This window comes from Rhipicephalus microplus, chromosome 4 (assembly GCF_043290135.1).
Source record: "Rhipicephalus microplus isolate Deutch F79 chromosome 4, USDA_Rmic, whole genome shotgun sequence".
Lineage (NCBI taxonomy): Eukaryota > Metazoa > Arthropoda > Arachnida > Ixodida > Ixodidae > Rhipicephalus > Rhipicephalus microplus.
This window is the reverse complement of record NC_134703.1, coordinates 34,872,744-34,897,777: the sequence shown is the minus strand read 5'-3', so window position 1 is coordinate 34,897,777 and position 25,034 is coordinate 34,872,744. Positions and strand designations below refer to the sequence as shown.

The window sequence follows — 25,034 nt, the reverse complement described above, 5'->3', positions numbered from 1 at the left end:
CGAGATCTTAATTTCGTATTTCGGCTTGTGGAATTTTATTTTCGGGCAGGTGCCTACCGGCAGCGAGGAAGTGGTAGAGAACGGCCATTTCGTGGATGCCGAGACTCTGTGGCACGCCCATTCACGTGTTTCGTTCGTGGCACAAGCTAGCCACTTCTGGCACGGAACCATGGAGGTTCGCTGTGCCTCACACTCGGCGCTTCCTTACTTCGTCAGCAGTGAGGAGCTCACCATCAGGGACTATGGACGCATCGTCGACGTGTCCGGTACGTCTAGCCGATGGACAATGCCTCCCTGTTAAAGAACCTGCTTTGAACGTTGCTAGAATCGTTGATGAGTAAGATGCCAACAATAGTGAGTAAGATGGAAGGAATAGTAGATATGGTGGAAACCATAAAATAGTTCCTATAAGCACACTAAAGAAACCGGCGCTAGTGTCTATGGGAGCTGCAACAAACGGCGGTTCGGCGAGTATGAGAATGGTGGATAGTAAACGTATTTTGGCCCCGTGTGGCTTGGAGCTGCTTTGTCACGAAGCGACAATCAGCAAATGATCAGCAGTTGCATTTCACCACATCAACATTTTAGGCTCGTGAATTCAAATGGGGTCACAAAATTCACAACGGTGCGCTCATGTGTTCGAGACAAAACTAACAAAACACAGCAATAAGCAAAGCCACAAATACGTTCGAAGCCTGCAAGTGCGAAGGCTAGGCAAATATTTGTACTACCCGTTATTCCGATGGCGTCATAACGAACACAGAGCCAGAGCCCGTCTAGTTATTTTAGGATGAAACTGTATGGTGGGAACAATAGTGGATAAGTTGTAGACAGCGCTGGTCAGAATGGGTAATAATGACGAATTGCAAAAGTGGTGGCAGGCTTTTAATGTCCAAGATAGCCCATGATAGTGAGAATGTAATTGTCTAGCCAATTTTTTAATAGCTTGGTGAACAAGTTCGATGGACGGTGCATGATGGAACCATGGAGCTGCATCATGTAGGCAGACCTATCGCTGCACAGTAACTGGGTGCACATTGCAGTATGTAAAACTATAATCATTTCTAATGTTTTCATATCAAACATACAGGAAATATGTTTATATTTCGAAGAAGCCAATGCTGATCATTACGCTTTCTAGCACGCTTTCTCAACACGAGAGTGTTAAAGAGCTCGTTTCGCGAAAATTCCGTCAATGGGCTCATTCATGATGAAGATGATCATGACGATGATGATGATAATAGTAATAATGATGATGATGATGATAAATAGTCTTTACCTGCTATTTATTTAAATTCAATCCTCCTTTTTCTGTTGACTGATACTTCCAAACCCTGCGTTGATTGAATGCTGTGCTATAACACGAAAACATCGATACTTGAAGTGAGTGCCTGTAAAGCGTGCACCACCTCAGTGTTATCCGTATTGCGGCAAAGCACATTCAAGGTGACCGGAAATGTGGTTGATGCGGCACGTGTAATAAACCGCGACTCGCTGAATTTATTTAATGCGGTAGCGTTATAGAAGTCGTTTCACAGAAATTTTGGCGTCGGTGTCAGTGTCGGCGTCATTGGTTGTCATCGAAAAATTCCTACCTTGTCCGTGGCCTAAATATCGAGAAAGAGCTATCTTGTCCGTGGCCTAAATACCGAGAAAGATGCAAATAAAATAAATACAATCATTTTCTGGGTCCGAGTATGGATCAAACCCAGGCCGTATCTGTGTCAAGCAGATGTTTATTCACGTAGTCATACGTCTGCTTTAAAGATGACTTCTTCTGCCTAGAAATGCAGTAAAAAAATATTTCGTGTTTTTTGCCAACACACGCGTTTTGTGTACAGGCTTCACAATAGAGAATGTAATATCATAGTAATATTGTGTAGTACAAACGCACATTGCCATCTGGCTTCCGAACATCTTATTATCATCAAAGCTTGTTGGTTTAATGCCAGCCACCTATTACGAAAGGCACACATGTTACCGTGCATAATCTCTTAAAAACCACGTAGAGCTTTCATAACAAGTTCGCGAACACCACGCACATAATTGCTCATAATTTATAGTACGCTGCTCATTATACAGAATAGAATTATGTGCGAAAGCTTCGCTGTTACAAGCCACTTTCAACTTTATCGATTACACTGTAGTAATCCACAATTTAAATTTCTCGTGTAACATCATACAACTGAAAATGCACTATGGACAGAGCATCGCTACCGCGTTCGACTCTTCAAGGCGAAGATTAATAGTCCCCCAATTTTTAGAGGATGATGACATTAATTCACCTGGACAAGATTGTGCCGAATAATAATAATAATAATAATAATAATAATAATAATAATAATAATAATAATAATAATAATAATAATAATAATAATAATAATAATAATAATAATAATAATAATAATAATAATAATAATAATAATAATAATAATAATAATAATAAAATTTTGAGTTGGGTGAAGCAAAGCTCACCACCCCGTCATAAAGGACGCTATTTCATTAACCCATACGCTGTCGTCGAATGAACTCCCATAGCCTCTTGCGCGCTCCCCGAAAATCAGTAAAGGGCGAAAAACACTGTTCTTTTCGTCTTCTCCGTCGACTATGTTAGACCACCCCACCATCGAAAGATTGACGTATTGTCTGTCGCATCTGTGCTGTCAATTGAAATATTTCCAGTTTCCTTCATTGAAAGATTAAGTTTTCAGGTGTATTTAAGAATTTCGCCTTCTGCGATGTCACGTCGGTCGTCCACATTTTTCGCTGATCGATGAAAAGCGAAAATTGGAAACTGCCCTGTGCCTGATAAGGAAATCGCATTACCGTCCTACTACCCTACGCTGCCCGGAAGTTTTCAATAAGACTACACAACTATCGTAATTAGCCTCGGTTGGCACTTTCCTACGTTGTCTATTTGTGCTTACCGAGAGAGCACGCACGCCGCTGATCACGCCCTTATAATCAAAGGCCACAGTTGCTGCTGGAATCACGCTCCCCTACCCATTTTTTTTTTTTTTTGTGATCCTTCAAACCGGACAGAGGGAGGGGGGCGTTTCTTTTCTGTTTGAGCGGGATTCGACGTCAGGCATCGCACGCGCGATGATGTTTTCGCACGGGCCGTCCGAACTAGGGAGATGGGGGGGGGGGGGGGGTCGTTTGATGTCTACTTCAGTCGCGTTCGTCGGCCTCGCTCGAGCATTTTTACGCACAGGGGATGCCTGGGTAAAAGCGCGGTGGTTATCGATTTCGGCTTTATATAGAGAATGACGTCTACGCCGAAGGCCAAAACTCGTCGAGAGTGACTATGAAGTTGCTATCTCAATAAAAGCTTACTTGACTACATTTCGGCAAATGTGTCCACGACGCAGTACAACTTCAGGGCTTGGTCCTGAGGCAGCTGACGGCAGGCTCATAAGAGGCCGCTCTACAGCCTGCTTTGGGAGTGTGTTGTGGGTTATGTTCTAGACTCCACTAAATAATTGCCAAGCTATATCCTGATGCATACCCCAGCGACACATGCCCATCATATGGACACACAGCGACACTCGCACAAATGCTCTGGGAGTGTAGAACAACTCCTCCCGACTCTACCTCAAGCAAGTGGGAAAGGTTCCTCTGGAGCTCACTTCTCGCCGACCAGCAATGGGCCGTCCAGCAGCCCACGAAGCGGCCGCCAGGTACTCCCTGTCAGTCCCTACGTGGGAAACGCCCACTACGCGCTAAGCGCGTCCTGCAGGACTGAAATAAAGTGTTTTCATTCATTCATTCATTCATTCATTCATTCATTCATTCATTCATCCATTCAATCATTTATTTATTTATTTATTTATTTATTTATTCATTCATACACACATCAGTCTGCTGCAGTGAATGTATACATCACCTTGTAATCGTAATTGCGCGAGCAGGTATTAGGAAAAATAAGGGCCTATGTATGCGGGAGTCCTGAAGAACCCGCATAACAGCTAAGGTGTATCAGTGGCCAAGAACATCTTTTGGCAAATACGTTCAGTGCAAAATATACGGCGCACAACAGCGGAAGTGCAAATAAAGTATTCCTTTATATCATGAGCTTGAATGCTGGTTTGAAATATATTATTTGCGAGTGAGTAATAGTCTTGTGCGCGTGTGCAGAATTATTCTATCAGTAGGATGCTTCTACCAAATTGTGCAGGGCCTCGCATAAATGGTCCCCGGCTGGAAGGCGCCAGAGATTACTACAATCTCGGCAATGTGATCGACCTAAGCTGCCGTGCTGACGCCACATCGCATGAGCTGAAATGGCACATGAACGACAGGGAGGTAAGTAACACCGTTGCTGCTGAACGAAGGAAGGTGGAAATTTAAGGGCTCCTTTTCCTCGTTAGACGCAATACTAATGATAACAATTGGCAATACTACCAGAAAAAAAATATAAGGGATGTTATTAGAAGTAACTTTGATGCAAGTTCAAAGAAAGAAATGTGAACGAAAAAAAACAATCTCCCGCTAAATAGAACCACGTGTAGATGCGATGCAGGGGGCGTTAACGCTTACACGGGTAGCGGCGTTGACGCTGGCGCTCATCTTGGTGTCGCGCAGGCGAGAAACCCGAGAAGGCGCAAATCACGCAGTGATGAACCAATGTTTCCTACTGGAACATGCCGATCGCTGCTAATGGGCAATGAGAGACAGAATGTTCCGATTGAACACAGAACCCGCAGAACGCAGGCAAACTTATAGTTCAATCAATCAAAGGACCAAGCAGGATTTTCTACAGAATACTCCAAAATAGAACATATTGATACTATCAATCAGGTAATAGAGAAATGCGCGGAATACAACCAACCCCAATACATAGCTTCCATAGATTGCGAGAAGGCGTCTGAATCAGACGAGACATCAGCAGTAATGCAGGCACTACGAAATGAGAGCATCGAAAAACCCCTACATAAACATACTGGAAGAAATCTACAGTGTATCCACAGCCGCCATAGTTCTCCATAAAGAAAGTGATAGAATCCCTAAAAAGAAGGGTGTAAGGCAGGGAGACACAATCTCTCCAATGCTATTTACCGCGTGTTTACAGGAGGCATTCAGGACCCTATATTGGGTAGAGTTAGGGGTGAGAGTTAATGGAGAGTATCTTAGTAACCTGCGATTCTCTGATGGCCTTGCCTTGATGAGTAACTCAGGGGACAAATTACAGCTTATGATTACTACTGGACACGGAAAGCAGTAAAGTAAGACTGAAAATTAATATGCACAAATCTGAGGTAATGTGCGACAGTCTGGACAGAAAACAGCACTTTGCGATAGGTGGAGAGGCGCTGGAAATTGTAAAGGAATATATATACTTAGGACAGGTAGTAACCACGGAGCCGAACCATGAGAGTGAAATAACTAGATGATTAAGGACGGGGTGGATCACATTCAGAAAACATTCTCAAATTATGAATGGTAATTTGACATTAAGGGTGAAATCGGAGGTATATAACAGCTGCATCTTGCCGGTACTTAGCTACGGATCAGAAACCTGGATACTTACAAAGATGGTTCAGCTTAAGTTGAGGATGACGCAGCGAGCGATGGAAAAAAATGGTAGGTGTAACCTTAAGAGACAAGAAGAGCGCAGAGGGAGTCAGAGAACAAACCGAGGTTAAGGATATCATAGTTGAAATCAAGAAGAAATGGACATGGTCTGGGAACGTAGCACGTTGGCAAGGTAACCGCTGGTCATTAAGGGTAACTGACTGGCTGCCCAGAAAAGTCAAAGCACAAAGGGGAAACAGGAAGTTAGGTGGGCCGATGAGATTAAAACTTTCACCGGTATAACGTGGCAACGTAAAGCACAAGACCGGGTTGATTGGCGTATCACGAGAGAAGAATTTACCCTGCAGTGGGCGTAGTCAGGCTGATTATCAATGGGCATGACTTTTTGCTACATAGCATTGCGGCACAAATGGAGTTAAAAAAACATGGTCGACTCCTACTTCTTATAAATCGGTATAATAAGAAGGTACGTGTCCTTCAGAAGTAGTTGAATGTTTACTGTACATTTATAAAAGAGAGCTTGCACAATGCATTTGGCGTAGGTGGGTCGATCCCGGCCTTGGTGGTCACATTTTTCATGGATGCTAAATGAAATAGAGGCGTTTGTGCTGTGCAATGTAATTTACCCGATGGTCAAAGTTTCTGGCGTGCTGCACTACGGCGCCCCTAGTCATCATATTATGGCTTTGAGACGGAAAACCACAAACGTATCATTACAAAGTATTTTCGTCTATACCAGTTGTAGCACAATTTAACGTGGGTGCGCCCACGTTGACGCTTGGCCTTCGTAGCTCATGTCCATTCCGACAGCTAACCACTATGATCAATGAAGAAACCTTCGTGGTAGCTATAGTGGTACAGGTCAGAGCGTAATCAGAGAAAGCTGTGTTAGAGCAAGAAGAGCTTCCCCGACTGGACGCAGAACTCGGGCTATGGTCGTCATCCCGCAGGATGTTAAAAAGTTCAGGAAGTCACGCCACTACCAGGCTATGCAGGCAAACGCTACATGCATCGTGTGTTTCGTTTAACCCTCAAGAGGGGAAACTTGGGCTAGTTGGTGCGTAGTCATATTCTACGCACCAACTATTGTGAACAAAGGAAAAGGGACAGGGTCCCTTTTCCTTTGTTCGCGCGCTGAAACATCTTGCAAATGTGACGTTTAACCCTGCAGCGATTTTTCTCTGGGCGAGCGTAAGTGGACAAAGCATTCAGCGCGCTGTTACAGGTGGGGTAGGCGAGCGTCACAGAGCTATTTGGATGGACACTGTGAGCGAGGCTGACGCTTGGGCTAAGGACACGACCTCATGGTGTGCTAAGGCGTAGACGAAATGACGCTTACATCCACCGCGGTAGAGCAGTGGTTATAGTACTCGCCTGCTAATACGAAGGTATCGGGTTCGATTCCACCCGTGGCGGTCGCATTTTGATGGAGGCGAAATGTTAGAGACCTGCGTACTGTGCCATTGTCGGTGCACGTAAAAGAAAACCCAATGGCAAAAATTTCCGCAGCCCTCCACTATGGTATCTCATAATCATATGGCGTTTTATTATTGCAAAAGGGCCGATATTATAGTTAAAATTGCGCCTACCTATTGAAAACGCACCGAGTAGGACGGGCGCGTTGCAGGAGCTAATCGAGGAGGCCATGGTCACCATGCACTGCTTCCCTTTACCCCTCCCAGACGGAGACACCGACTAAGAACACTGCGAGAGGAAAGTATGCGTTCTAAAAGGCGCGCTTGTGAAACCTCTAGAATGTCACACGGTGGCGCCTGGATACCACCACCGGCATTTGTTGTCACGGGCTGAGACGTCGTGGGTTCGGCTCTCGTTAATGAAACTTTTTCTTCAAGTTTTGCCATCTAAGCGTGTGCATCTTGTTTTATCTATTTACTTTCGCGTCATTTCCGCAGTGGAAAAACGTCAATGAAGTCTTGGTCGAACACGGCATAAAACACTCTCGTGTTAAAAGCACTGTGACCACCACCTAAGCGCTACTAATTTACTGAGAATCATTCACTGATTTTTAGCTTTAGTGTACAGCAAGATGACACAGGGGTTGGACGTCGCTGCTACTCGTTGTGCTATAATAATCACTGCAGCCAATGATCGACTGTTGCTGAACAAATAGCTACAAATCTTCCCGCTGCAGGTCACTTTCGTAAGTATTTTCTGTCGAGACACGTTGTTCTAATCACGCAGGCTTCAGTTGTTTTAAATTTGACTGGCCCTGTTCTACTTTCCTACGTCCGATAAAAAAAAAGAAGCATGACGAACCCACGAACACACTGCTGCTCACGTAGATATCCTATTCTGGCAAGCATTTCCTGTCGCACTGTCACTGTTGGGGCAAAACAAAACACCATGGGAGAAGCAAGCAGGACATTTTGTTTTGCGACATTGCCTCGCAACGAGATCTTGTTTGCTCGAGCCGTGCTCTGCCATCGATGCTCGCTGCAGATCCTCTTCACCGTATCGCAATGAAAGCCACACACACACACACACACACACACACAGCACTGCTACGCACCCATCGCTTACAAACGCACGCACAGTTCTTTGTCAAACTTTGATCGTCGTCTGCCCGCTATATAGCACGCAAAGAAATTCGACGGCCACCAAAATGCTAAAGTCTACGAAGCAACAAGTTTCAGAAAACGTTCTGTCGGGGCCACCTCTTCATCAACAGCGATATATCCTGTAAGCGCTTATCGGGTTGTTGCTTGAGACCCAATTCGACCAGAAACTGAACAGTTTTTGAAAATTCAAGGCTTCGCTTCATCGCCAGGTTCATCCTCCTCATTATCAATACCTTCTTTCTCCTCTCCATACCACACCTTTTTAAGTTGATCCAGGCCAACCTCTGAGATTTTGTGCCAGGACAAACATTTCTCTCTCTCTTTCTTCATGGCTGTAACGTTACTACTGATCAAGACAATGCACCACGCTACAAACACCCAGGGCGTTTGTTTGCAATAGTCTTTCGCAGCTGTGTCCGGTTTCCAGACACACTACCAGTGATGCTCACAGCAACCCTTCATCGTTGCTCCAAAAGCACGTGGCGTACATGGTGCATATAAGCTTGCAATAGCTTTTGTACGCGCTATAGAGCACCATAATGAATTGAGTTACTCACTCTGACCAGGGCCAGGCGACTACACGTGACGCGACGTCACAGTTCAAGGCGCGGGCGGTCATCGTCCTCGTTGGAGGAGTCATCGACCTTCTGACAAATGACAGCCTATACTAATACACGCACCTTCTGGTGCGTGCTCGTGTTGTTCAGCCTTCGACGTATGAAATGCTGCTGCGGATCGAGTCGAGCTAAGGCCACAACTTTCTCTTTTTCATTTCGACTGTTCACCTCAAATAATCTTCAATGCAGTTAACAATAACATGATTCAGCGTGCGACTAAAAAAGGAAAACACCAACAACAAGAAACATACGGCTCAGAATTTTCTGTCACTTCTAGATTACTAAGGAATGGCTTCATTCGGTTTTGGTAAATTTCAGCACGTTAACCACAAATAGATGTTTCAGCAAATTAGTCACTTAGGTTTGCTTTAGCCTAGAAAATAATCTCTCCTTTGCGAGACGGAATAAGCGTCCACTGGTGATGTACGGCTATGCTTAAAGTCATTCGTCTAGTAGCGCAGTGTGTGGTTGCCGCAGTCCCATTGTGAGAATTCCAGCCGTGGCTATATTTTGTCACTCAGGCCTCGTATCGCGCAGTACGAGGCAGCAGACACGCGAGCCGACCGACCGTGGCATCGTTTGTTCTCCGATGTAGAAGGGGCAGCTCGCTTATCGCCAGCATTTGGCTGCTGGCACGGACGAATTGCCCCGCGACGGTTAGCGGGATTATCGGGATCATTCGCCGGGGCGTCTGTTTCCAGCCAGTGTTCCCTGACAGCGGCTCGCTGGCTTCTGCTTTTCGCCCATCTTCCCCGGCAGTGCGTAGTGTTTACTCTCTGCCACCTCCGTCGCCGTCCTCATTGTGCGTCTCTTGTCAGGGAGTCATTTAGTGCGCCTTTTCTTCTCTTATCACGGCCGCCGCTTTTGCCACCGACGTTTCGTACTTTCTCGGACGTTCCTCCTCTTTCAGTGTTGTTCGCAGCTGTTCTATAGCGACATTGTGTGGGGGGCATTAGGCTCTGCGGTCGCGCCGGGTTTGTTATTCCGCATTGCACGAGAATTCTTTCGGAAAGTTCGCGTCAGACGCTGAATGATTAGTCACGCTTCTTGATACCTAATCCGTTCGTTCATGCTGCCACTTTGTTTCAGTTCCGGAGCAAAAATAACGCGATATTCCTTCTTCAGCCTGCTGACCTGCACTCTGACCAAAAAGATGGCAGCATATCCACGGAGTGAATGATGGAGAGTGGGGCAAAGCATTCCTCCGTCCTTTCGTTCTTGCTTCCGTCCATGCATGAGTCCGTCTGTGTGACCATCCACGCGTCCATGCACCCGTCCGTGCGTGCGTCTGTTCGTGCGTCCGTCCCTGCGTTCGTTCATGCATCCGCCCCTGCGTCCGTTCATGCGTCCATCCATGCATCTGTCTGTGTTTCCGTTCGTCCTTCTATTCAACACTCCAAGTACCACCATCTCGCATCTTTTCATCATATATTCCCCATATAGAAGAAGCACCGCCGTCCACTGGACATTCCAAGGACTAAACTAGAGGTGGCACACGCTCGCTTTTTTACGGCTTGCGCTTCGGGTCTACTTCCCACCTTTAACCACCTCGAGTTCATGGTATGTACTAGTTCACTGTATTCATGGCACTGCGGCCCCACGCTCGCTAAACCTTTCTAAAACCAAGGAGGTTACGCCCAGCGAGTATAACGTAGCAACCCTTTGTTGTCAGGTAGTGCTCAATGTACATGCCAATGGCTGCTAAGGGGAAATGAGAGACAGGAGAACTCGGCTTTTACTTTCTTACGGCTTGCGCTTCGTATCTACTTCCTACCTTTAACCACCTCCTTCGCTTCGTATCTACTTCCCACCTTTAACCACCTTTATATGTGATGCTATAACTTCTTCAACCTCATCTGTTTTGTGCCGAAAAAAGCACGCATCACCCTAGAACCTTTGGTTAACACCGGGACTTCTCGCCTCTTTACGAAAAAAAGACAATATATACAGAAAATGTAAGAAAAAGCCTTATAATATGGCTTTGAGGGAACGTTGCAAAAAGTACAGCAATACATTAAACATCATATTAAAAAAAAGCGAAACAAGATTACTACGAAAATTTAATAATACAAGCTGGTAAGAGTACGGAAAAGCAGTGGCGTATACTTGACTCCTTTTTAAATAATAATAAAGGTGCAGCTTGTATCACTGAAATATGTCATGACGGAAAGACCTTTCAAACTTCCGATGCCATTGCTAATGCTTTCAGCCAGTACTTTTCTAGTATCAGCGCTGAATCCAGCGAATCATGTCTCAACGACAAACGTCGTCCATTGCAATCTTTTTATCTTTTTCCAACCTGCCCAGCTGAAGTTCGGAACACTATTTTAAGTTTGAAAACAACTAGCGCTGGACTTGACAACATATCTGACAGATACATGAAGGAGATTTTTGATGTCATCGCCCCTATTTTCGCCAATATCGTAAACTTAATCTTCAAGTCCTCTATCTTTCCTTCCAAACTAAATAAAGCAAGATAGTGCCTGTTCACAAGGAAGGTGATATGCACTCATAAACAATTATAGGTCTATCGCTATTATTTTTTTCAGTAAGGTTGTTGAAAAATTATATTCCGTTCGCCTTACAAAATACCTCGAAAAATCTCAACTCTTGTCGCCCCATCAATTTGGGTTTCGTCAAGTGCTTTCCACCAATCTATCACTAGTTGATCTTACTGAAAATATCAGAAACACAATTGATGACGGAAAATTCCTTGGATCAGTCTTCATTGACTTCAGTCAAGCCTTTGATTCTATCGATCATGCTATTCTTTTAAACAAGCTCTCTTCTTATGGTATAACAGGTCCACCACGAGATTTCATTTCTAGTTACTTACTGAACCGTACACAAGTTGTATCCATTTCAGGCGTACTCTCTAGCTCCAAAACTACCGATATAGGGGTCCCACAAGGATCAATATTAGGTCCTCTTCTGTTTCTCGTTTGCATAAATGACCTGACAGACTGTTTATTCTATCACACAGAATCTTCGCTTTACGCGGACGACACCACCATATTTAGCGCTCACGACTCCATTCCTGCCATAACCTCCCAGCTAAACAGCGATCTTCAGAGCGTCATTAATTGGTGTCTTAACAACAAGCTTGTCATTAATCCCTATAAAAGAAAATTTGTTATTTTCAGTTCTAGGTCAAAAAAGTGAGATAACGGACTCCCGGTGTATGTTAATAACCATGAAATATTTCCTTCTGAAAAATGCACATTTCTCGGTGTACAACTTGATTGTTTTCTGAACTTCAATCATCATATTGGGTTAATAAAAAGAAAAACCGCCTATGGTATTCGTGTTCTGCTCAGGGCACGCCAATTTTTCCACTTCCTACACTATCTGCTCTCTATTTTGCCTTCCTTCATAGTCATTTCAACTACTGTATTGAATCTTGGGGACTGACATATAAAACTTATGTAAGCCCATTAGCTCATATTCAAAAACAGGCTGTCCGCATAATAACGCGCAGTGATTATCACGCCCATTCAGCTCCACTATTTTCTTCACTAAATATTCTTCCTATTGCAAATATGATCGCCTTTAACTCAGCTGTAATTGCCTACCGCCTGGTACATAATCCGGATCTTTTACGTATTGTAGGCAATAAAATTACCACTTCCTCAAGTACTACACGTTTCTCCTCTCAAAACAATATCTTATTGCCCAAGGTGCGCACTAATTACGAACTAAAAACAGTGAGCTTCGCCGCCATCAAGATATGGAACACTCTGCCTTTAGAGACTAAAACCTCTCCCTCGTTAAATGCATTTAAACATTTAGTTCGCCTTTTTCTGAAGCCTTCTTTAAACTCCTGACTTATGTGTAGTTCCTGTCGTTGCCTTTTTTTTCATAAATTTTCATGTTTTTTATCCAATTCTATTAATTTTTTCTGAAATATTTGTTAGTGTTATTCCTAGCGATTGCTTTGTTTGCACTGTATTAGCTTCACTTTTTAAATTCCCTTTTCTGTGTACTTCAATGTCAAATATTCTTTATGTTATTGCATACCATAATGCCTTTTTTATTATTTTGTACGCATATTCATGCTTCTTCTACGCGATCCTGCTCATGTTTTTACTTTTTCTTTGTGTATTTTATAACAAGAGGTCCCGTTGCAGTGTTTACACTAAGGGACCTCTTTCTGTATACCTCTCCCTTTATGTAACTCCCCACCCAATTACGCTCAATAAACTGAAACTGAAACTGAAACCTCGAGTTCATGGCATATACTAGTTCGTTGTATTCATGGCACTGCGGCTCAACGCTTTCTAAACCTTTCTAAAACTAAGGAGGTTACACCCAGCGAGTGTAACGTAGCAACCCTTTCTTGTCAGATAGTGCTCAATGTACTTGCCAATGGCTGCTAATGGGGATCGCAGCGTGCGCGTTAACTAAAAGCCGAATGCTCCTGTCTCTCATTCCCCATTAGCAGCCATTGGCATGTACATTGAGCACTACCTTTTATTGTTCATTAACGCACGGAAGAAATCTCTCACCGGCACCACCTTGGAGGTCAAAATGTTATACTTGTTACACACTACAACGGCTACGAGGGACGAACGGTTGTCGCTGTAAGGAGCTTCGCCCCTAAAAACAATGAACTTACTTTCGAGTAGTCTCGACATGCCACGTATGTGAGCTTCTTGAAAAAGACACGCTAACTCTGCTGTTGTTCACACGACTCTCGGAAGACAGTATAATTACCCCTCAAGGAGAGTGTACGCATCTGTTAAAAGAGAGGAAAGTGAAAAGGTCCACAGGCGAGCGCAAAGCTACCCTCTAAAGGAGGAGAGGGAGGGGGTGAAGGTTCGTAGCAGCGCCCCCCTTTCTATTAAGGCAATGTATGAAGCACTTTTCGCACCAACGTTTAGGTGGCTTGGGTGCGCGGCCTTCCTCTCCACCCACTCTCCCCCGGTGTGCACGCCTATGACCCTTCTTTTTTTTTTAGTGTACGGTGTATCAGATCACTTGCGGTAAAAAAATGTGAGCTTACGTATTATCTTTTGTTTGATATTACCATTTAGTAAACAACTTAGCTAGATCCCACGCATAGTAGTTTATTCGTGCGAAGCTGTCCGCAAAAAGCAGCCTAAGTGGTACCCTTTGTTCTGAGCAAAGCTTTACGAGGAAGATTGACGTGTTTGCGTAGTAGGAGTTGTTTTGCAGGCTTAACAGGCCATCCGAGTATACGGGTGGGCAGAAAGGTAGCTCAGTGTCCGACCTGACGCCGGCATTCTGGTTATATCAGACACGTAAGCTTTATCACCCCGAAGTGCACACGATATTTCGATGATGTGAATATCATAACTTCATGAGTAACGGTCTCAAGCGTACTTGTGCAACGCTATACTGCATTTTACATAGTCATAGGTGCATATATCTAATGCTCCTTACATTTATTTAAAAACGGATAGCGAACATGGCAACTGCTGTGGTCTCAGCATAACGCATAAATAGGATGTTTTTCCGAAGCAGTTTGAAGCAATGTCGTGATTCTGTGGTAAAGTACACGACTATCATGCAGAATGTCTGGATTGTAGCTAAAATGCATACTGTACTATACGATAACAATAAAAAAAGAGATGCTGCTCTCAGTATTGTGTAAGCATTCTCAAAGGTACAATGTTCAGCTCACATTCGCAAACACATGAATCCAATAAAACAGTAAGAAGAAATAACACCTTTAATAAACCATGTAGCCCTACTCATTGCTTTGTACGGTAATAGTTTATTCATCACCTAATGCAATACTTTGAAAAAGTCCGTATTTCTGATTTCTAGAACGAAGAATTCTCTCGCTGCACAGTTTACTGCAGATGAAGATAGTTTATTCCAGCGTGCAATATATATATATGATGGAAAAACAGTTTTTGTGAATGTCATTGTGACATTCAGGTAGCCGTGTTTGCGGTTGGTTAGTTCTTTAAAAAATGTTTTGTTCTGCATATATTATAATGCTCCACGTACTATAGATGCAATAATTTAGGTTTGGATCAAATTCGATGTTGATCGAAACATTATACTTTGCTTTGTGATGCAGGGAGGCACAACTGGTACTCCTGGCATAATCTGAAAGCAACACGTCAGATAATCTTCAGAGAACACTTCGCATAATCTGAAAGTAACTGCTCAAATTCACAATCCTTCAATTTTGTTGAGCGGATGAAAAAAAATCTTGTTTAAAACTTAACCGGTTGTTTTCCTTCACGTAATGCAGGATAAAAAGGGAATTAGTATTCGTGGGATTATTTGTCAATCGCCAGCTCGTGAAAAGATCACGTGTTTCGGGACGCCAGCAGGCACACAAAGAGTTTTCCACACTTGCCGACATGTTTACTAGTGGCACCGACTAACACTGCCACGTTTAAGTATGCATACATGCATCATAAAATGTAAGGGGAGATGACCGCCGCTGAAGCTCAGTTAGTTGGTAAAGCATCGGATGTGTTATTCGAAGGTCGCAGATGCGGTCCCTGTGAGCGCCAAGTTATCATTTCGTTCAAATCATCGTACCGTAGCGTACGATAGCTTCGAAAGTGCTGATACTACGTCAGATTAATTTTGAGTAACCATTTAAACGATAGTATAGTCGGCGTGCATGGTAAGCCGGAAATGTGCACACAACTCCCTTGTTTACAAGAAGGCCATCGATCCACATCGTAACGCTTGTCACAAAACCGAAAAAAAAATGCAGTATAGAACTACTTGTTCACTGCTTCGCATCAGACCAATCCCCACGAGATGTGGGAACAACCTTTTTTTTTTACTGACACCATTCTAGATTGTAATTTTGTTGCTCTTCGCATGAAGAAGAAGGCTAGCTCTGTAGTCGGTGTAGATGTTAGCTATGGCATCGGCATATGTTTGATGTACTCGCGGGTGACGTAAAAGGAGGCTTGTAGGTTTGTCACACTGAGCAGATTTTTCTGTTACCTACTTGATCATGTGAATGAGATCCAGTGCAAACAACTTTAGAAAAATTTGTAACAGTAAATAGGAAAATATGAAATAGGGGACGGAGCGAAGACACGAAACGACGAACATGGGCACGAAAGACGTTGGAAGTTGGCAAGCGTGTTTGTGACACAAGAGAGGTGCATTGATCGATGCCTTGTAAACAGCGGACGCTGTAGCAGCACGTCGGTTATGTCACTTCCGCCATTTTGCCATGCGTGTCGAAGCACGCAAGACGTGGCCACTAATCGCGGGACACCACAAATAAAAAGAATAAAATTTATTAGCTGTGAAGTATCTTATGGCCGTGTTGGTTCTAGTGTGCGTGCGGCGTGACCACCATTAATGCGCATTCCCTCTCCCCTCTCCTTTCCTACGCTCCTCCTCCATTTCTTGCTTCACAACGGCGATGCAGACAATGTCTCCTAGCGTACGCTCACTCCCCTCTCTCTTTTCTCTCGGCATCCGTACCCGCGGCATTTACATCCCCATCGCTGCCATTGCGCATGTACTTTCTCTCCCCATCTCTCGGCTCGCAACGCCTACAATGTCCTTCATATTTATTCTTAAGCTTTCACCGATATACAATGCAGTGCCGTGGGACATTTTTCCCACGAGTTGTTGAACAATAAAAATTCACAGCGTGCGCGTTACCTAAAAGCCGGCTGGGTGTCTCTGTGCCCAATCGGAGTCTTCCGTCTCTCATTGCCAGTTAGCAACGATTGGCACGTTGTAGTGGGAAACACCGGTCTATCACAGAGTGCTTAGCGCCTCCTCAGGCTTCTCTGCTGCGCAACGCCACTATGAGCGCCAGCGCCAACGCCGCCGCCAGTGCAAGCATTAGCGCCTGCTGCTTTGCATCTGCACATGGTTCCTTCAGCGGGAGACAGTGCAATTTCGTTAATCAGTCTGCGTATTTTTCAAGTCATTAATTTGATAAAATGACGGAAACGTGCAAGTTGACTTACCGAGTGAAATTTAACGAGATCCACTAACCTCGAAAAAATCCCCGGAGTTGGCCGGTCTGTTCGGATTCCCTACAGGCTCCGGATTCGTACGTGTCTCCCACCTCGAACGGCCATGGTGCTGCCACGCTGCGCCTCAATTTCCGGCTGGCTGAGCAACACTTCAACAAAGGCGAGTTGCGGCTCAAGTGCGTCTCGCGGCAGCTCCGAGAGTTCACGGCTGCCAGCGAGCTGCGCGTGCCGGTCAGCGACAAGCGCCACAGCTCGGGCCTGCAGGTCTACTTCGCAAGGGGTGAGTGGCACTTTTTGCTGAGTAAAAATTTTTACGTCGCACCCTCTTCCACACGAAGAACTCTACTGAGAAAATGAGGTCTATACCAAGTGAGTTATGTCGATGCGTCAAAAGAGCAGCGGAAAAGGCATTCTAGTTCTATGGTAGAATATCAGCATGCTAATAGATGAGTTAAAAAAAAAAGGTTGCTTCGACGCATGCTTTCACTCCATATTTTGCTACCTATAGAAGTGCAAGCCCAATTTTCTTGTACGTGTATATATTAAGGTGCAGCATAATTTATTGAGGGTATGTGCGAAGGCAGAGGGAGGAAGCAGGAAGGACAAAGGTTATAGCCAGTTCTCAAACCGGCTGGCTACCCTGTATGCGCAACTTCCCTTATAATTTATAGCTCTAAGCGGTACAAAAGCAGCTGTAAAAGACGGTAGCCTTCTTTACAGCAAGGAACTAAATCAACACCGCAGTTGAGCAATCTCCAGACCTCGGTTCTACGTCCAGATGCACGAACGCAACAATCGCACATGACGTCAAGCTGGTTACACATACCGTCCCTGTTTCACTCTGTGCAGCTAACGGCAGCATACAGAACGAAGACTTCCGGTGGGTGGCCTTGTTGTTCCTGGTTGTGTTGGTGGCTTCGACGTAGCTGGACTTCTAGTTAGAGCGTGCAGGGCCATTCAGCGCCACCAGGCCAAGGTGACTTTTAGGAGTGGACAAGTCTGCGTGCGCAACCAGACAACGACTGAGAGGGAGTACATTGTGCTGGACACAACGTCTTTGTTCCTCCCGCCTGCTCAGACGCACCAGTGGCGAAATGTGCCCGTTTACGCTGGCGGTGCATTGCTCATGTGTCATATTTGTGTGTTTTGCTCGGGGAAAATCGTTCTTCAAAAACTGCGTGCGCCATAACTTCCGCTTAGCGAATAATGATGAGGCCGCCCGCGTCGGTCAGATATCACTTGAGATGAACAAAATTTCACAGATCGCCACCATCTTGCGGCTATTGGTATTCATTCTAGTTAGATAACCTTGCGGAAGAGCAAGATGGTCACTACGCTAAGGCTATAGCTAAGGCACATAGTGAGAAGCGATAGTGGCTAGTTATTTTCAGAGAAGCGCGTGAAGTGGAGGAACTTAAAAAAAAGAAGAAAGTCTTGTCTTTCATTAAGTATAGAGAAGAAGGACGAAGGACATCATTCGGCAGGGGGTTTCTTCAAAACTAGCTGTGCAAATGAAGAAATATTTTTCATGTTGTTGGTGCTCCTTTTTCTTCGCGAAGGTGTTTGTTCACTTCATGAAGCTCACTTTGGAAACAATCGGTTTCTTTCTAGCTCCGCGATACTGCATCTGTATAAATTTATCCCTTCGATGGCCTGCGTGTGAGCGGAGCTGCCCAGCAAAGTTTTCCAGGCAGTTGATTAGGCAGTTCGCACGGGATCTGCATCACCACGCCTGATCAAGCATTTCTATTGGTGAAAGTAACACACCTATTGACAATACTGCGTGATATTTTATGCAACAAAAATCTTCATATAGCGAAATTTGACCCGTGTAGCCATTTCATATACATCCTTATCCTATACTACGTGGATCTCCATGTAAATGAACATTTGTACATAGGGCTTAAGAGAAACGCGTTGAACCCGCAGGTCTTGTCATTTTTATTTTTTGTTTCTGCTAGACGAATCACACGCAATGATGCTTATTTCGCGCTTCGCAACTCATTCTGCTACCCCTCACCCCAAGAAAAAAAAATGAAAGTAGATGTCTTCGATTTAAAATACCTTTGTTTAAAAGGGCCTTAAAATGGTTTTTACAAACCCATTGGGCTGATAGCGTCGGTTCTTCGAATGATCAAAAGTCCGATTTGAGTACTCTACACGGGATTTATGAGAAGTTTTTACGCACATTGGTGCGGATTCTAAACGCCGTTTCCTAGAGTTTTCAGCCCCCCGCGCCTTATTTTGGACTGCGAGTGGGTTTCGGGGCTCCAAAAGAGGCAGAAGTTGAGAGAGGAAATGAAAACTTGAAGAGGTGGGAAGTTATTAAACACTGGATGCCATTGGAGCCCACGTTTCGACAAGCGAACTGATTTTCTTCAAGGCTGTGCCACCGCCGTCTACTAGCTTAACGCGTGCATGTCTTGTACCCTCGGTCCTAACTCCAAACAAACGTGGAGGAAAGGGCAAGTGCGAAAACAAACGTCGGGGAAGGGTGTGAAAGAATAGCCGGCCTTGTCAACAAAATCAAAGCGTGAGGAGTGATTATTAAACAAGAATGGCAGTAAACAAAAGGCAAACAAAAAAGAAAGCAAATAAATGAAAGAAAAAAAGAAATAAAAAAAAACGGAGGAGAGGTGGGCAGAATGGCAGATGGGTAAGCCCCAAGAAAGTGCAGAACCGGGAGTCTTCATTGTTTCTATTTGGTTTTTTTCTGTTTCTCTCCTCCCCTGTTTATTTCTTTTTCTCTTTTTCAGTTTTTTTCAGTATTTCTACTTGGTTCTACTTGTCTTGCTTTTTTTTACTTTTTCTTTCTTTCTATTTATAATTCTCGCTTGTTTCTCTTATTTTATAGTTTTATACGTGGCCTTGCCTGCGTTACGCCAAGCACACGACAGCGTGCGCCAGCCGGGTCCCCAAAAGTTGTCCGCACTTAGAAAAAGAACGGCGTTAGGCGAAGCAAAGCTAGTACTGTTCCCAGTAGACTCTGGAGGGGCAAATATTAACTCTTTCGGATACAATTCACTTAATAAGAATAAGTAATACTTATATCGCTAACTCTACAAGCACTGACCTAATTATCAAGATGTCAATGAGGCATATGCCGAGCATGTTCAAGTAATATATCGTCCTCTACTATTGGGAACGATGTATTATTAGCGTGTTCATTTCATGCAGCTTATGAAGGAGCCTACAAAACGTAAAAAAAAATGACACGTGACTAAACTGCAGCGCGTATCAGGAAGCAGGGCGCTCAGTGCCGCAATTCGGCCTATTTGCCGGTATTGACTGAACCTGCACACCTTAACAAGCCCAAATCAATACTCCTCACGAAGGAATAAACTCGTATGAACAGGACGGGCGCGAGCGTATCTCTTCATTGTGTGATAATTGCTTTGCGCTTGTTGAAGGACTCGCGAAATTTTTGTTCGCGACATTACTGTAAACTTGAGTTTTCTGTCTGGTATCCCGAGATTGAATCGTAACTAAAGGTTAAGCAAGCTTTGGCTCGGTTTGCTAACCTACACCTGGGGTGACGGAAAGGGGGAATACAAAAAAGAGGATGGACAAAAAAGAAGAGAGAGCAAGTGATCGTTAAACAGACAGCTAGAAACTACACAACACGATCTCGCGCTACTCATTCACAACCACTCGCAAAGTCTGATGTTCCTCAAGAGTGATGAGGGAGCTTCAGCGTGAGTTTAGGCTTTCTCCCAATGTAAATCATTTATCTCATAAGCAGCTATACGAAATTTTCGAGCCGCGTGACAGCAACGCAAGATGGCCAAGGAACAATAGCACAAGCCAGGTGTAAGCTGCGGTTGTGTGCGTGCCAAGCGAATCTTCTGTGATGACTGCAACACTAGTTTTACTCGTCAAACATCACACAGGGCTCCTATCAATGTAATACGAATGGCGACGTCTCGAGGTGCTGCAAATTAGGATGAGCACTGACGCTTGTTTAAAACCAATATATATTATTCTAAATACAATGATCGCCACTAATAATCGGTCAGAAGTGCCCATGCATGGAGGAAACAATCAACCAACACATACATCTCTAGGTTTCAGTATTTGGTGTGAGGTGCCCATTCAGATGTATAATAAGTACAGCAGCAGTTCTGTGGGTAGCAAAAATCAAGGTGGAAACTCACAAAAACAAAATGGGGGGGGGGAGGGAATCGACCTACCAGGCACTCGCCAACCAAAGAGTTGCGTCGCTTTGGTATTACAGAGTAGATACAGAGTAGAGTCGGGAACTACACAGCGCTAAGGCCGCGTTATGAGAACAGTCGGCTGTTGGCTCTGGGTATGATATAGTGGCGTGCAATCGAGCGGAAGGAATCCCTGCTAAATTGCGATGCGTGATGGTGGGGCTCCTCCTGTAACTTTTGCCAATGTGAGCGATGCTGTCTCTGGCAGCGAACGCCAGCAAAGCGTCAGCTTATTTGAAGGCGCTGCTTTCTTTTGCTCGTGAAAGTGTGGTGACACGTTACTTCTCACGTTTCGCGGGTTTTCCTTATCAACCCAAAAAGGAAGTTTGTGCGCGATTCGTGCCTTGTTAAATACATCGCAGTACGAGGTCACTTCAACATGCCTACGTACGCCTCAGCGACTGCTTCATTATTATGCGAGGACTTATTGACATAAACGCACAACTGCTGTAAATGTGTTTATTCGACGGCTCTCGGCAACGATGCGCAATGGCAACAGTCAAGGCAGAGCGCGGACTGCCAGCGCGATTGGCTTTCTGTCAGAAAGGAGCCGAAAAAGGTAGGCCCACAGGTGATACAGATCACAACGTAATACGAAGTTCCAACACTTCGCTACGCTATAAATAATTAATTCTACTTCAATAACGAAAAAAGTTTGTAGTCACTACTACAGGTGCGACGCGTACCCACAAAGATTGTTTTTCAAAACGCTAACTGCTTTAATATATCGGTAGTAAATTTATGTAGTCAACGAGCACTGCCAGTTGTCAGTTCGTGATTGCAAATATCTGGCTGAAGAGCACACTCGACCAAAGAAGGTGAAACGCTGCTTGTGTGCCTTGTTTTGTCCATATGGCACTGCAACAAGTTGCTTCTAAGGCACTTTTACTGTAACAGTGTGCGATGAGTCGTGCAGCTTCATTTGTGCTACTGAGAAATGGTTGGAGAGCGACCACCATGAAGCCGGCGGAAATTGATTTTTTTCCTGTGCTTGTTCAAGACCTTTAGTTCGGTCGCCATCATGCAGTGACCGCACGTCACTTTGCTTTTTTAGGTTCATTTTTATTCTTCCCCAAATTTCAGCTACTCGTGAACAAAACAAAACACATAGAGCGCGTTTTTTTTAAACCCGTTTTTGATGAACTGCAGTGGCAAAATAGTGGTACACACCTGCAGCGACGGAAATAGATATGTGCTTAGCTGAAGACGAGGTGTGTTGGGATACTGCAACCCAGTGCCCCTTGCTAATCCTCTGGGAAGTTTTGATCAAAACCTGAATACGTTCCATGGGATTGAACATCTATGCCGAAATTATCACAGCACTGGTGAGTAAACAACGAAAACTCACAGACATGGTTCGAAAACTACGTGAATAAAGCCACTCCACTCTTCATTCATGTCAGTTCTTAAAGCGAAGCTTAGAATAACCGTCTCGTGAAAGCGATGAGGTTCGCAAAAGGAAAAAAACGAGAAAAAATATTCTGCAGCTTAATGAGGTGGCTAGAAAGCAGCAGTGCGAGAGACACTGCCCCTCTAGAACGTGTAGTGCAAAGCCTCTACCCTCTTTGAACCCTCGACAAGACGGAAATGGTGTTCTTTGCTCACCTGCCGTGAACAATGTTCAAACAACGTGAAGCTGTCATTAACATGTACTGGTTCACGGTCGGTACACAGGCAGCTTGTGCGCCATCTCGTCATTCGCTTAATTCGTGAGGGTAAACCTAGAGTTACAGTACACATCTTGGCAAAATTTACCGCCTGGAAGGCGCCTTATTGAAATGGGGGCCTTCTAGCGTGGCACTTCCGGAAAATCTATATCATGGGCTGGTGTAACTTGAAACGGCGCGTTATCCACGTTCAATCCCGGCCACAGCCTGTGTTCGACGATCATTCATTTGCTCAGAATACATATTCTCAAATGGGGCTCCACACAACCATTTTTCTCCCTTCTGAATTTTGATATGTTTCTTCGCATAACGCAAGTGCATTGCGGCGGAACCACGTTTTTTTTCTTCTTGAGATAACCGCAAAGTTTTTGTTGAAGTGTTTTATGACAGATGTCCACGAGCATACATTTTTATTACTTGCATCGTCTGTGATCAGGCATATCTAAAAACTGGCTGAATGAAGCCGAGAAGCGCAGAACTTGTTGGCAAGCCCTTGAAATGCAATTGCGGTAGCGTCACACCCACTTTGAAAGGAAACTTTTTCACGCTAAGCCTTCTGTTCAATTATGAACCCAGTGCTTCCCTGTTCACACAGCGAGCTGTCTCCATCACTTCCACCATTCCACAATCGCGGCCGAAACATCCACGGCTGAGAAACACTGGCTTAGATTACTTTGTGTAGTATCGCCGCTGCCAGTGACAGATCGGTTGCTGCTAAAAGTGTTCAGTGGCACGTTGATCAACACGCACAGGGACAAATACTACTATCGCCCAGAAAAGAGAATGAAAACGTTATTTCGAACTGTATAGCAGGTGCCTACTATAGTTTTATATTAGCGTCACCAGCATGTCAAGGTTTGCTTTTGAGAATGTTGGGCTCCTCAATGATATTGGGACAATAAGTCGGTCAGGTAAGATGGGTGTAGATACAGATATTAATTATCTACTCGAGGGTAATTTTGCGTTGTAGTTTTCTGCACTTGTCCTAAATAGGGACAGATTTACCTGGTACTATGACGTAAGGCATATGGCGTCTGGCGGCACAGCACAGCTTGCTTTCTGGCCGCACACATTCTCTGCGAACGAAATACTATAGTTCAGCCCTGTATTGTAACCTGACTTACGCTATCGATGAAATAGTTTACTACATTATTCCTGGCGAAGGCTAACTGATGCGCGATGAACAGAAAAATCACATATTTTTTCTTCTTTTGTTACACAAAATCGAATAATTCAGACATAAAGGTTTTAAATTTGTTACACCTTGGAAGTCATAAGAAGGGCACGATATTCAAGTCGTATGAATATTTTTGAAAAGGCTATTACAGCTCTCCAAAAGAACATACGTGAAGTTCGGATATTGTGTTTGAGATTTAAAAAAAAAAACAATACATACGACCTACAAGAGCCAAACATGTCGGACTATTGAGATTTCGTTGAACAAGGTGAGGTAGATGTTGAACCTCTACGTTGTTTTTCTTGCTTTCGAGAGGGTCACCTATGAATGGAAGAATGCCTGTGCACAGCTCACACACGGTGATACGCTTTAATACTTCAGTAGCGCTGTTTCTCGGGCTTGTCGGAATAGCATACTGTATTTTTGGACCTGCTCGAAAAACAGGGAGAAAGTGAGGCTCGCAAGAAACGGCAAACAAAAAATGCTCTATCGGGTGACGCTTTTCGAAGCATCCCGCCTCGATTTCTGCAATGCGAACTTGAACCACGTGACTTGTGGTGTCGCACCATCGAGTTAAGGAACAACGCTTCTTTTCACGACAGAGAAGCCGACGAAGAGCCGACACATGTGGCCTCTTGTTTGATTATAGCTTATGTCTCTATTATCTATCTCGTGCTTCTATCTTCATGTGGCCGGCTCATTGTGCTACAGCGCTTTCGGTTGTGGTTTTGTGTGTGCCTCAATGTGTCCTTGTTATCCTAGAACGTCAAAAAATATAGCGCATTTTATTAGTACGTATCGAGCAAAACACAGCTTTCTTAAGTGTCGATGCATGATGTCTCGTTTCACTGTTAATTTCTTAATATTTATTTGGCAAAAAAACATACCTAGAAAAATGTAAGCTGTAGTTATGAACTGCTCTGACTTTGCTCAATCTTATTGTAGGGTAAAACAATGATGCGCGATGCCTTGTTGAAAGTTTATATTGAGAATGACGTAGTTGTTTGAATATCCTGTTACAATGTTTAGCGTGCGTAAAGCGCGCCCCTCTGTACAATAGCGAATATCTTGCCAACCTAATGACAGTTGTGATTTGTCAATGCGTTGTTCAGTGAGTGGTCTTTTTGTGTAAAAATAAGATACACTGCTCTTTATTATTTAGACCTTTTGGTCTAACGTGTTGTGTACAGGTATACTCTTCTTGTCTGTAGAAACTATAGCTCAAAACGAAATTACAGAAGAAAAAGAGCTGTACAGCGTGATGTAAAGTACTTTAGTAAACTAATCTCTATTCAATGCGTGTTT

General features: G+C 44.2%; 2 protein-coding genes across 6 annotated transcripts in view; one reads left to right on the top strand and one right to left on the bottom strand.

The window, feature by feature from the left end:
* Window positions 1-25,025, top strand: part of LOC119172583 (uncharacterized) — a 140,982-nt gene extending 115,957 nt beyond the window's left edge. The window contains exons 5-8 of the mRNA XM_037423740.2: window positions 50-266; window positions 4,178-4,305; window positions 16,738-16,951; window positions 17,521-25,025. Of these exons, the coding sequence (XP_037279637.2) occupies window positions 50-266; window positions 4,178-4,305; window positions 16,738-16,951; window positions 17,521-17,597 (636 nt within the window). The 3' untranslated portion in view covers window positions 17,598-25,025. The remainder of the gene's footprint in view (window positions 1-49; window positions 267-4,177; window positions 4,306-16,737; window positions 16,952-17,520) is intronic.
* The window catches only part of LOC142814225 (uncharacterized), a 367,645-nt gene that overhangs the window by 137,656 nt on the left and 204,955 nt on the right, over window positions 1-25,034 (bottom strand). The gene's annotated exons all lie outside the window — the stretch shown is intronic.